This window comes from Lepidochelys olivacea, assembly GCF_965140295.1.
Source record: "Lepidochelys olivacea isolate rLepOli2 genome assembly, chromosome: 2".
NCBI classification, from domain to species: domain Eukaryota; kingdom Metazoa; phylum Chordata; order Testudines; family Cheloniidae; genus Lepidochelys; species Lepidochelys olivacea.
Window position 1 is genome coordinate 106,113,669 of NC_140412.1, and position 13,794 is coordinate 106,127,462.

The 13,794-nt window shown below is 45.7% G+C and overlaps 1 protein-coding gene across 1 annotated transcript in view; it reads right to left on the reverse strand.

Annotated features, from left to right (window-relative positions):
- Positions 1–13,581, reverse strand: part of SCGN (secretagogin, EF-hand calcium binding protein) — a 52,466-nt gene extending 38,885 nt beyond the window's left edge. Inside the window, exons 1-2 of the mRNA XM_084619137.1 lie at positions 13,407–13,581; positions 12,477–12,547 (exon numbers count right to left, since the gene is read on the reverse strand). Of these exons, the coding sequence (XP_084475263.1) occupies positions 12,477–12,547; positions 13,407–13,479 (144 nt within the window). The 5' untranslated portion in view covers positions 13,480–13,581. The remainder of the gene's footprint in view (positions 1–12,476; positions 12,548–13,406) is intronic.
- Positions 13,582–13,794: the final 213 nt, after the last annotated feature.

The window sequence follows — 13,794 nt, forward strand, 5'->3', positions numbered from 1 at the left end:
TGGCTTACCCTTGCAGACGCCATATGACAGCAAGCATGGAGCCCGCTCAGTTCACCGTCACTGTATGTCTCCTGGGTGCGGGCAGACATGGTACTGCATTGCTACACAGCAGCAGCTCATTGCCTCTTGGCAGCAGACAGTGCAGTATGACTGGTAGCCATTGTTGCCGTATTCCAGGGTGCTCTTTTAGCCGACCTCGGTGAGGTCGGTCACGGGTGCCTAGGCAGACATAGGAGTGACTCAGCTAGATCATTTCCCTTTTAAGTTTTGTCTCATGGCGATTCAGTCCTGCCGGCAGTTGTACTGCACGGTCTTCTGCCGAGCACCCAGGAGATGATGATGGCTAGCAGTCGTACTGTACCGTCTGCTGCCAGCAAGATGTATAAAGATAGATGAAGTGGATAAAAACAAGAAATAGACCAGATTTGTTTTGCATTCATTTTCTCCTCCCTCCCTCCCTCCGTGAAATCAACGGCCTGCTAAACCCAGGGTTTTGAGTTCTATCCTTGAGGGGGCCATTCTATTTCTCCTTGATGCAAAGCAACCCCCTATGTTGATTTTAATTCCCTGTAAGCCAACCCTGTAAGCCATGTTGTCAGTCACCCCTCCCTCCGTCAGAGCAATGGCAGACAATCGTTTCATGCCTTTTTTCAGTGCAGAAGCCACAGCACTGGGAACATGGAGCCCGCTCATATCACCACAGCAATTATGAGCACTATAAACACCGCATGCATTATCCAGCAGGATATGCAGAACCATAACCTGCAAGAAAAGCAAAACCAGGCAAGGAGGAGGCGACTGCAGCGCAGTGACGAGAGTAATGAGGAAATGGACATAGACTTCTCACAAAGTATGGGCCCCTGCAACGTACACATCATGATATCAATTGGGCAGGTTCATGGCATGAAATGCAGATTCTGGGCCCGGGAAACAAGCACACACTGGTGGGACCACATAGTGTTGCAGGTTTGGGAAGATTCCCAGTGGCTGCGAAACTTTCGCATGCGTAAGGGCACTTTCATGGAACTTTGTGACTTGCTTTCCCCTGCCCTGAAGCGCAAGAATACCAAGATGAGAGCAGCCCTCACAGTTGAGAAGCGAGTGGCAATAGCCCTCTGGAAGCTTGCAATGCCAGACAGCTACCGGTCGATCGGGAATCAATTTGGAGTAGGCAAATCTACTGTGGGGGCTGCTATGATGCAAGTAGGCAACGCAATCACTGAGCTGATATCAAGGGTAGTGACTGTGGGAAATGTGCAGGTCATAGTGAATGGCTTTGCTGCAATGGGATTCCCTAACTGTGGTGGGGCCATGGATGGAACCCATATCCCTATCTTGGCACCGGAGCATCAAGCCGGCAAGTACATAAACTGCAAGGGGTACTTTTCAATGGTGCTGCAAGTACTGGTGGATCACAAGGGATGTTTCACCAACATCAACGTGGGATGGTCGGGAAAGCTACATGATGCTCACATTTTCAGGAACTCTAGTCTGTTTCAACAGCTGCAGCAAGGGACTTACTTTCCAGACCAGAAAATAATTGTTGGGGATGTTGAAATGCCTATAGTTATCCTTGGGGACCCAGCCTACCCCTTAATGCCATGGCTCATGAAGCCGTACACAGGCAGCCTGGACAGTAGTCAGGAGCTGTTCAACTATAGGCTGAGCAAGTGCAGAATGGTGGTAGAATGTGCATTTGGGCGTTTAAAAGCGCACTGGCGCAGTTTACTGACTCGGTTAGACCTCAGCAAAACCAATATTCCCACTGTTATTACTGCTCGCTGTGTGCTCCACAATATCTGTGAGAGTAAGCGGGAGATGTTTATGGAGGGGTGGGATGTTGAGGCAAATTGCCTGGCCACTGATTACATGCAGCCAGACACCAGGGCGGTTAAAAGAGTACAGGAGGGCACGGTGCGCATCAGAGAAGCTTTGAAAACCAGTTTAATGACTGGCCAGGCTACGGTGTGAAAGTTCTGTTTGTTTCTTCTTGATGGAAACTGCCCCCGGGTTCACTCTACTTTCCTGTAAGCTAAGCAACCTCCCCTCCCACCTTCGATCGCTGCTTGCAGAGGCAATAAAGTCATTGTTGCTTCACGTTCATGCATTCTTTATTAATTCATCACACAAATAGGGGGATAACTGCCAAGGTAGCCCAGGAGGGGTGGTGGAGGAGGGAAGGACAAGGCCACACAGCACTTAAAAAAACTTTAAAACTTATTGAATGCCAGCCTTCTGTTGCTTGGGCAATCCTCTGGGGTGGAGTGGCTTGGTGGGGAGGAGGGCAGTTGGTTACACAGGGGCTGCAGCTGCAGTCTGTGCTCCTCCTGCCTTTCCTGCAGCTCAACCATACGCTGGAGCATACGAGTTTGATCCTCCAGCAGCCTGAGCATTGACTCCTGCCTTCTTTCAGCAAGCTGACGCCACCTACCATCTTCAGCCCGCCACCTCTCCTCACGGTCATATTGTGTTTTCCTGCACTCTGAGATTGTCTGCCTCCACGAATTTTGCTGTGCTCGGTCAGTGTGGGAGGACAGCATGAGGTCAGAGAACATTTCATCGCGAGTGCGTTTTTTTCGCCTTCTAATCTTTGCTAGCCTCTGGGAAGGAGAAACATATGCAGCTGGTGGAGGGAAAAAAAAGGGAGAGTGGTAGTTAAAAAGATTTTATGGAACAATGAGTACACTCTTTCACAGTAAACCTTGCTGTTAACATTACATAGCACATGTGCTTTCATTACAAGGTTGCATTTTGCCTCTTATTGAGGGTATGCCGGTTTGGTGTGAGAGGTCACTCACGCAGGGCTGGGCAGCAGAATTCGGCTTGCAGGCAGCCATGGTAAGCCACAGTCTTTTGGCTTCTTTAACCTTCATAACCTGTGGGAATGGCTTCAAACAGCAGCGCCCTCATTTCCCATACAAAGTAGCCGTTGGGTTGGCCATTAAAAATGGGTTGGCAATTTAAAAGGAGGGGCTGCGGTTTCCGGGTTCATGTGCAACAGAAACCCAACTAACCCCCACCCCCACACACCCAATTCTCTGGGATGATGGCTTCATCCCTTTCCTCCCCCCTTCCCACCTCCCCCGCGTGACTAACAGCAGGGAAGATTTCTGTGCAGCCACAGGCAAACAGCCCAGCAGGAATAGGCACCTCTGAATGTCTGCTTACTAAAACCACCCACTTTCAACCAGGTGACCATGAATGACATCACTCTCCTGAGGGTAACACAGAGAGATAAAGAACGGATGTTGTTTGAATGCCAGCAAACACCGGGACCATACGATGCCATGCTTTGTTCTGCAATGATTCCTGATTACATACTACTGGCCTGGTGTAGTAAAGTGTCCTACCATGGAGGACGGAATAAGGCTGCCCTCCCCAGAAACCTTTTGCAAAGGGTTTGGGAGTACATCCAGGAGAGCTTTATGGAGATGTTCCTGGAGGATTTCCGCTCTATCCCCAGACACATTAACAGACTTTTCCAGTAGCTGTACTGGCTGCGAATGCCAGGGCAAATTAATCATTAAATCATTGCTTTTAAACCATGTATAATATTTACAAAGGTACACTCACCAGAGGTCCCTTCTCCACCTTCAGGGTCTGGAGCCTGCCTTGGATGGGTTCGGGGGGTACTGGCTCCAGGTCCAGGGTGATAAACAGATCCTGACTGTTGGGGAAACCGGTTTCTCCACTTCCTTGCTGTGAGCTATCTACAACCTCCTCCTCCTCATCTTCTTCGCCCCCAAAACCTGCTTCCATGTTGCCTCCCACTCCTGGGATGGAGTCAAAGCATGAGGTTGGGGAAGTGCTGGATTCACCCCCTAGAATGGCATGCAGCTCATCACAGAAGCAGCATGTCTGGAGCTATGAACTGGAGCAGCCGTTTGCCTCTCTGGTTTTTTGGTAGACTTGCCTGAGCTCCTTAATTTTCACATGGTACTGCTGCGGGTCCCTGTTATAGCCTCTGTCCTTCATGCCATTGGAGATTTTTTCAAATATTTTGGCATTTCGTCTTTTCGAACGGAGTTCTGCCAGCACGGATTCGTCTCACCATACAGCAATCAGATCCCGTACCTCCCATTCGGTCCATGCTGGAGCTCTTCGGCAATTCTGGGACTACATGGTCTCCTGTGATGATGGGCTCTGCATGGTGACCTGTGCAGGTGAGCTCGCCATGCTGGCCAAACAGGAAATGAGATTCAAAAGTTCAAGGGCCTTTTCATGTATACCTGGCCAGTGCATCTGAGTTGAGAGCGCTGTCCAGAGCAGTCACAACTGAGCACTCTGGGATAGCTTCTGGAGGCCAATACTGTCGAATTGCATCTACACTACCCCAAATTCGACCTGGCAAGGCCGATTTCAGCGCTAATCCCCTCGTCGGGGATGGAGTAAAGAAATTGATTTTAAGAGCCATTTAAGACGAAAAAAAGGGCTTCGTCGTGAGGATGAGTGCAGGGTTAAATCAAGATAACGTTGCTAAATTCGACCTCAACTCCTAGTGTAGACTAGGCCTTAGGATCTGATCCTGTAACAGGCTCCATGCATGCAAAGCCCTGTGTCCACATGGAGCCAGATGCAGGATTGAGATCTTAGTCAATGCAGCTCCCACAGAAGCCAGTGAGAACTGAACTCATGTGAGAGCCTGAATCTGCCATATGCTAAGTGCCCCTATGCAGAGTACCTACAATAGCCTCTTTTTAAAAAAAGCTAGCCTTCTACTTGCACCCACAAATTGTGGGCACAAATATTTGATGGCCCAATTTATTTCTCCACAAATCTTAGGCATATATATGACCACCTGCAGGGGTGAAAGTAACTTAAGGGACTTACGGTATGCAGGGCAGCCGGGGTCCTGAGCAAGGTTGGGGGGGGTGGCTCTAGGGCCCCAGAAAGGGTGGGGCCTTGGGCAGAAGGGGCAGGGCTGGGGCTACACTCCCCCAGCCAGTTCTTCAGCGCTGCATGGCCTGCTCCGCCTGGAGCTCCAGTGGCAACCAGGGCTCTAGGCCGCTGCTACCGCTACCCTGGGGCTCTGGCAGCGATTTAAAGGGCCTGGGGCTCTGGCTGCTGGTGCAGTAGCGGCGGTGGCAGCCGGGAGCACCAGGGCTCTGTGGGTGATTTAAAGTGCCGGGCCCTGGAGAAGCTGCCCGTTTTGGCCCCCATCATCAGTGGCCCTGCCGGTACGGTCGGCTGTGTACCGGCTCTTACCAACTTTGTCTACAATTGATTGTGGGTGGAAAACGAACCAGTAGGTATTTCCACTCAAAAAAAAAAAAAAAAAACCAGTGAGCACAAAAATGGAACTAAAGTCATGCTGGAAATCAGGACATATATACCTATGACAGAAATGGCAACTTCCAGCAGTATCCCAGACAAACCCTACAGAAGTAAGTTTAAGTATTTTAGGAGTTTACTGTATTAAAAATGCAAATGTTAATGTATTATTGTGGGACTGTATGTAACTTGTTAGGCGGGAAACATGACTAACGTCAATTTGGGGAAGCGTTATGAGCTTCAAAGGACTACTTGAAACCATGTGAACTTTTAAAATTAAGTGGGTTTCCCAGGAAATCTCAAGGGGGAGGCGCATACAAATGTTACCCCCTCAGGTTATGCAAGAGCTCAGCCTTTTGAAGCTCTGCCCTGAGGAGGGGAACTTTTGTCTGCTGATCACCTGTTACATGAGGACAAGGTCAGAGGCCCAAACGGTAGGACTGACTCTGAGATTCATAGGTGCGCTTATTCTGAGCTAATAGTTGTTATGAACTTATGGCTGCAGAACAAGCCCTAGGTGAGGCTGAAAGATTCGGGGGTGATCTCTAGTAAGCTAATTAGCATGGGTGTAAGTTCTTTTAATACTTTAATATATTTTCTCTAATGCTTTCACCTTAAGAATAACCATGCTTGCTTAGGAAAGCTGTGTGGTATTGTATAACTGTGGGCAATTACGCTTTTTATAGCCTGTGAGGAGAAAAACAAAGCAGACCTGCTTAGGCAGTTTGACTTGCTGGGGAACTCATGGTGCAGGCAGTGAATTGTGCAGCCAGGAAATAATCCCAGCCAGGAGGGAGTGAGACACATGTCTCTTCCCAAGAGAGGAGACTACTGGCGAGCCAAAGGTCTGAGAGTGGGTGCTCTCACTGGACTATAGAGGGGGAACACTGATGCAGTGGCCTTGCACTGTGACAATATATATTTTAACTTTAGAACAAGCATCTTTTCTATATTAGTCTTAGTTCCTTAAATATTACATTAAAAAAATATAATGTATTGGTTTCTTTATTTTAAACTACCAGAGAAAGAGGAAGAGAGATTTAAAACTAGAAAATTTTAAAGTTAGTTGGAATGTAATGTACTCCTGCATATACTGGGCCAAATTCTCCACTGGAATAACTCCAGTGATTACAGGGGAGTTGTGCCAGTGGAGAATTTGGCCCTTTATTTAGTTTAACATTTTCTATACCCCCCATCACTATAGTGCAGGGGTGGGCAAACTTTTTGGCCCGAGGGCCACGTCTGGTTATGGAAATTGTATGGCGGGCCATGAAAACTCACGAAATTGGGGGTTGGGGTGTGGGGGAGTGAGGGGTCTGGCTGGGGATGTGGGCTCTGGGGTTTTGGGGTGCAGGAGGGGGCTCCAGGTTGGGACCCAGGGGTTTGGAGGGCAGGAGGGGGATCAGGGCTGGGGCAGGGGGTTGGGGTGCAGGAGGGAGTCTGGGGTGCAGGCTCTGGGCAGTGCTTACCTCAAGCAGCTCCCAGAAGCAGCGGCATGTCCCCCCGCCGGCTTCTACATGGAGGCACAGCCAGGCAGCTCTGTGCGCTGCCCTGTCTACAGGTGCCTCCCATTGGCTGCAGTTCCCAGTGAATGAGAGCTGCTGGGGCAGCTTGCAGAGCCCCTTGGCTGCCCCTACACATAGGAGCCGGAGGCGGGACATGCCACTGCTTCTGGGAGCCACGTGGAGCGGGGCAAGCCCTGGATCCCACTCCCCGATGGGAGCTCGAGGGCCGGATTAAAACATCTGGAGGGCCATAGTTTGCCCACCCCTGCTGCAGCGTCTTGGATTTACACTCATTCCTCTTCCTCTTTCGATATCAATCACCAGTTCACACATGGGAAATGTTTTTTTCCTGCAGCAGACTTTATCGGTCAAGCAAGGATCTTACACCTTTTAGTTTGCGTGGCTTGGCTTTTGACAAGCTTGCTGTTCTGCTTATTTTCTCTAGCCTGGTCTTCTTTAGACATGACTTTGAATATAGAAAACATTCATTTTTGTCTATTTTTTGTTCCCAACAGTATTCTTAGCTTGTTTTTGCAGAGACTTCTAAATACGTGCAATGTCTTGCCTTAAAACTAAGGAACAGAAAAAGGAATAGGTCCAGGCGGTCAAAGTTGACAAAAGATATGTCAAATATATACATGAATATACATATGCAATAGCTGAGATCTGCTGAGGTGCTTGAGCTAATAGGCCACTGGTTTAGTCTGGAGAGGGATACAGGAAGGGTGTTTTCATTCAATTAGGAGTTTTCGACTTCTTGTTTCCTCTAATCACCAGAGCCCAGATTTCAGTCATTCTGTGATGTTCTTTTCTACCAGTGACTTTTTGGGAAAGTGGAAAGGAAAGATAGTACTGGGGTGGCTTTGAGGCTAGTTCATATTTTGGATATAAGCCTTAATTCATATGACTTACTACTTAATGTCTGAAAACCTTAAGGGATCTATTTGAAATAACAAATTGTGGGAGGAAGCGCAAAATTACAACAAGGCTATGGAGGCTAAGAGCAGGCATAATGCCTTTGGGGCTTTGTGGGGAGTGTGCTCTATCATTCTACAGGTTTAGCATAGGCATGAGTCCATCCAGTCAGACTGGTGCACTAAGGAGATAACATGATTATGCCCTCCCCTGCTTCACTAGGCTTAGGCTTCTGGACAGGAGTGCTCCAGAAGTGCAGCCATCTATATCATAGCTGAGTCCACTAGCCTGAATGTGTTGAGATGGTGCAAGTAATCCCTTCCTCTAGTGCACCCCATCACTGGGCAGGGCAGCAGCATCAAGCATAAGCTCCAGCAGGATCCTTAAACTAAGTGTTCCCTCCCCTGTGTCGTATACAGGGCCCACTTCAGTAGGCACTGTCAGAGTACACGCAAACTCACACAATGGATGGGGGAAGGAGGAGGCAGCCTCCCTTCTAACCTCTAGGTCACTCATCCATGCTATGGAAGACCTAGGTTCAGTTCTCCCCTCTGCTTGATGGGGAACAGGGAGTTGAACATGAGTTTCCCATCTCTCAGGTGAGTGCCCTAACCACTGGACTATGGTTTCTTTCACTTCTCTCTCTGGCCAAGTGCATATTTAACGATTTGTCCACAGTGAACCAGCTTCAATAGGCGAGAGCTCCACATCAGACTATTCCATAGCTCAGTGGTTAGAGCACTCACCTTAGAACTGGGAAAACTCACATTCAGATCCTGGCTCCACATCAGGAAGGGAAGGGGGGAACATGGAACCCAGGTCTCCCACATCCAGATGAATACGCTAGTAACTGGGCTAAAAGTTACAAGGGAAGCTGTCACTACAAGCTTTTGAACTTACACAGAGCTCTTCTTCAGCCCTGGGAAACTAACTTGAAGTGTCACTGTTAAATACAAGGTTTGAAGAGATTGTTTAGCATAAGTAGGTAACGTATTTCAAGGGACAATTCAAGGTGAAGTGGACCATTAAGCTACATCTACTTGCAAATCAAAGGAGTTATGGTAGAACTGTGTGACCTGATAGCTTTTCAAATTTAGATAAGGAAAAGGGGGTTGGACCTGGGATTGGGTTTGGCCCATTATACAGTTAGGGGTCCTTTGCAAAATTCATATCTTCCTTTGTTTCAGAACACCCCCAAAAGTTCAAAGATATTTAGATTCAAGACTTTGGTTTGGACCCATCTCCACTAGTGACACATTCTGAATCCTCTTTCTTGCCCAATGATCGTAATCCACAAATCTGATTCTCAAGTGGCTCATAGACTCTGTCTTTAATTGTTTCCCCAGCTGCTTTGATGCCCTTGCATTTAATGTCAGACGAAGATGTAGCTGGGAAAAATAACAGAGTTGCAGACTACAGTGGTCATTAGGGGAAAATAATAGCTTAGAGAGCGGAGGTTGAAAAAATATAATTATGAAACTGTTCACTATTCAAGCAGAGACAACTTCCAGAGCTGATAATGTTATTTATCACTTGTATAGCACTTTAGAAATAGTAACTAATTAATCCTTGTAATGTGTCTGCAAGGTATGTCATTAAGTGTTATTGTCTCTCTGTACCAGAGTGTAGAAGAGGCATAGAGGTTAAGTGCCCATAAAAGGAATCAGTGTCAAAACTAGGATTAAAATGCAGAGATCCTAACTCCCAGTCCTGTGCTGATATCAGTAGGCCAGGTGTTTCTTTAGAGTAATGAAAAATAGTTCCAGGGGGACCCTTGACTTTTTCCACTGTGGGAAGGGGTTCTTCACACATCAGTAGGAAGTATTTACAGAATAGGTGATAAGAAAAGGAGTACTAGTGGCACCTTAGAGACTAACCAATAGGTGACGTGTACAGAAAGAAAAACGGTGGGTAAACATAATGTTATATGATAATTATACAAAAATAAGTCATTCATATATAGTGCTACAATGCTCACGATGCTTAAGAGTCCTTTCCCCTGAGGAGCTTCCAAACAAAGCACAAAATTCTACTCTCAGACTTACTCAGCCTCAGTATTTCTCAGTAGCCTCAATGGGAGATCCACACAGGCAGGAAAAGCAGAATAATGAGACTGAATACTGCCCTACAGGTTTGAGATAATTTTGCCCTTAGTTAAACAATTAGAATTGAAAATAGACAATAGATTGCAAGGCCAGAAGGGACCATTGTGATCATACACAGGAGGTCAGATTATAACACAGACCATAGAACTTCCCCGAAACGATTCCTGGAGCATATCTTCTTGATAAACATTCAACATTGGTTTAAAAATTGTCATGTTGGGATGGAGAATCCACTGTGACCTTAGGTAAATTGTTCCAGACTACTCTCACCATTAAAAATTTATGCCTAATTTCCATTATGAATTTGTCTAGCTTCAACTTCCAGCCACTGGATTGTGTTACACTTTTCTCTGCTAGATCAACAAGCCCATTATTAAATATTTGCTCTCCATGTAGGTACTTACAGATTGTAATCAAGTCATCCCTTACACTTCTCTGTGTTACACTAAACAGATTGAGCTCCTTGAGTCTATCTAACGCATGTTTTCTAAAACTTTAGTAATTCCTGTGGCTCTTCTCTGAACCTTCTCCAATTTGTCAACATCCTTCTTGAATGGTGGATATCAGGGGAAGGGATGCAAGTCAACACATGATCATATTGTCTAAGGGCCACATACTGGCACCCTCACTATTAAGTAGCCCCTTACTGGTCCCACTGATTTCATTCAGACTCCTGTGCAAAGCAAGATACTACTCTCCATATGAGTAAGTGTGGCATAATCTGTTCCTTAAATTTAATTCAGAGGGTTTTTATTTATGTGAAACTTTTTCTTATAATAGCAACAGTAGATATAGAAAATGAGAGATGCAGAAAGGAAAAGCAGGCTGATTTAAATTAAATCATTTGAACATATAACTTTTGGCAATAATGAGAGTTGTCATTATGTACCTTCTTGAACAGAGGGAAAAATATGTTTCATTATGAACCCTGTACATGCTAGTTTCTGTGCACTACTGTTTTGGTATGTAATGCCCTATTTCAAGTCAAAACAGACTTCACATAGACCTCTGTGTGCAATACCTAATCACGGAAACATAGGACTTGCTATACTGCAGCAGTCTCATGGCCCACCTAGTCCGGTACTACAGTGGCCAGCACCAGACACTTCAGAAGACGGTGCAAGAAACCCCACAGCAGGCAAACATCAGATAATCTGCACGATAAAATTCTTCTCCTAACACCTCATAATTAAAGGTTGGCTTAAACACCGAAGCTTGAAGTCTCATATCCCTTCCAATACTTTCTTTAGCATTGTTATAAATCTAGATAGTCTTATCTATATAAATGTTGATCCCTCTTTGAATATTGCTAGGTTCTTGGTCTTGATAACATCCGATGGCAATGAGTTCTAGTCAAAATCTGCATTGTGTGAAATTATACTTTTATCAGTTTTGAATATGCCACCTTTCAGTTTCATTGAATGCCCTTTTTTCTTATGTTATGAAACAGGGAGAATGGAAGCCTTCAATTTCATCTCCTTTTTAAAATAAATAATCACAGTCTTTTCAACCTCTCTTCACATGAATTTTTCAATATCCATAATCATTCTCGTTCCTCATCTCTGAATCCTCTCTGCCTTTATGCAATTTCTATCTAAATTCTAAATAGACTTTTCTATACATGCCAGCAATATTTCATAATAAAACTATTCTTTTTGCAAATGAAACAAAAGTTCCTTTTTGTTTAGAATAATTACAAATTGGAGTATATAAGACCCCCATTCTTAATTTTGCACGTTGCAGTCAGAAATCTGTTCAGATTTAACTAGCCTGTTTTTCCTGTTTTATTATCTGTTTTTATTTAATGGAGTTGCTTCACATTTATTTGCTTTGTGTCCATTTCTTCTATTTTAAGAGATGCTGACTTTTTTTTTCTTGTATTTGACCATGTAGTGAAAAGATAATTTTTTAAATGTAATCGTTGTGCAAATTCTAGGACAGATATATTCAGTGGCAGTAGTTCTCTCTGGCACATAGTGACATTCAAAGACAAAGTATGAACTGAAGATAAAGGGGAAAGGGAGATTTTAACATAAAACTTTTTGTACATTTTGATTTGTGGACAGCATAAGATGAGAAGCACTGATAAATAGCATGAAACAGAGCTACAAAAAAACCAAACCCAAACCCAAACCAAACAAATATACACAAGTCTTGATCTTATGAGCAATAATGTTTGACTCATATGATTATCCTTTAGCCAGTTCTAAGAATGAAGGCATAACTTTTCATAAGCACTGGTTAAAATTAATGCAGGAAGAGTTCTATGGTAGTTTTATTTCCAAAGTCAGTGATCATATTAACAAACCAGCACTGGTTTGAATCAAGCATAAATACTTGTTACTTTCCCCTCCAAGACTAAATTCTGTATTAAAGAGCTTTAGTTCCATTTTTATTCATCTAAATAGATTTTCCTCCAAGCTTTCAAAGAGGAGATTTGGTTTGTGCCAAAATTATAACCTTGGAGTGAGTAACAGATGTTGGACTGAAAATAAACAGCTCTAATACTGGTAGAGTTATTGCACCTGTTTCTCCTAGCACCTGTTGTTGCTAGGAGAAAATAAAACCTTTTATCTTTGCTCTCACTAAGGAAACTAGTAGTCACAGAGCAAAAAATACAAAACCTTTAAAAATGCAATTGTGCTTATCTTCATATGCATGTAATTTGGGAAGTACTTACAGATGTGCCCAGTTTCTTCAGCAGATGATGAAAAAAATTATCAAGCTCCTTCCCCTCTATGTAACCATTGTCTAAACACAATTAAAACATACATTATTGATCAGACATAATTATTGCTCTAACTCTAAGCACAACTTACATACTATAGAACCATTTTTATGTTTATAGAAATTGTACCAAGTTGGGGCAATGTTCCCTTTATTCCTAAATAAGTCTGTTCATCCTTCCTATCTTATGACACATCGCCTAAAGTTGGGAGTTGTTATATTTAATTCAAATTCTTAGTATTTTAATATTTTTAATTTTTCTTTATTATATTGCAAAGATCTTGGCCAAAAGGAAGAAAGAAGCGGTAGTAGTAACATAGTAGACAAATGTCTTGTGCTCTGAGTGCATTCTCTGCAAGGTAAGTTTATTGTTACTCCCCCCCCCCCCTTATGTATATAAGGTCAACCCTTGGAAATTCAGGATTTCCTGGAAGGACTGATTCAGCTACTCAGTGCTGGTGGATGCTCAGCAAGTACTTGATTATTTTTTTTTAAAAAAAATCGTCGTTGGTGTGCAAAGAGGACATTTGTCCTGATTCTTGCTGCACGGGGCTGTTAATGCTATCGACCTGCCTGCGCGCTATCAGGGGCGCTGGCCACATCAGCCACGGCTGGCCAGCACAGAAGTACGTGGTAAGCCACAGACCTACACGAAGCCCCAGCTCAAGGTGACATAGACTCAGGCACCACGCCGGCCCGGGGCGTGCACACCTAGGCACCACGCCCCAGCTACCTCACGAGGGAGTCCCGCAGACACAGCCACCTGCAGCCCAGGTACCGAAAGCCACCCCACGCCCAGCTCATCCGCCCTCCCAGGCCCGGGACCCCTTGCCTCGCCCGACACTCAGCGCCCCCCACCCCGCGGCTCGCTCCCTGCCCGCACCGTCGGCGTCGAAGCGCTGCCAGATGTGCAGGAAGCCGGCGGCGTCCAGCTGCTCCAGGGGGCTGCTGTCCATGGTGCTGCGGCGGGAGAGAACTTTGCCCGCCCGCGGTCCCTGCAGCGCGCCGCCGGCTCTGCCTGCCCCCCGCGACTGACGAGGGGCGGGCGGTTTTCCGAAGAGGAGCCCGCGGGAAGACACGCCCTGCGCTCGCGCGCATGGGGCCAGGTGAGAGGAAGGGCGGAGGCTGAGCCATTGGGAGGCGGGGGGAAGAGAACTCCCCACCCCCCAAGTTAAAAATCAACCCCCCCCCATTCTCTGGTGTCTGAGAGCGGGAGGGATGCAAAGAGAGGACACCGCTAACTGCATGGGGGGCTCTTAGAAACTGCTTCC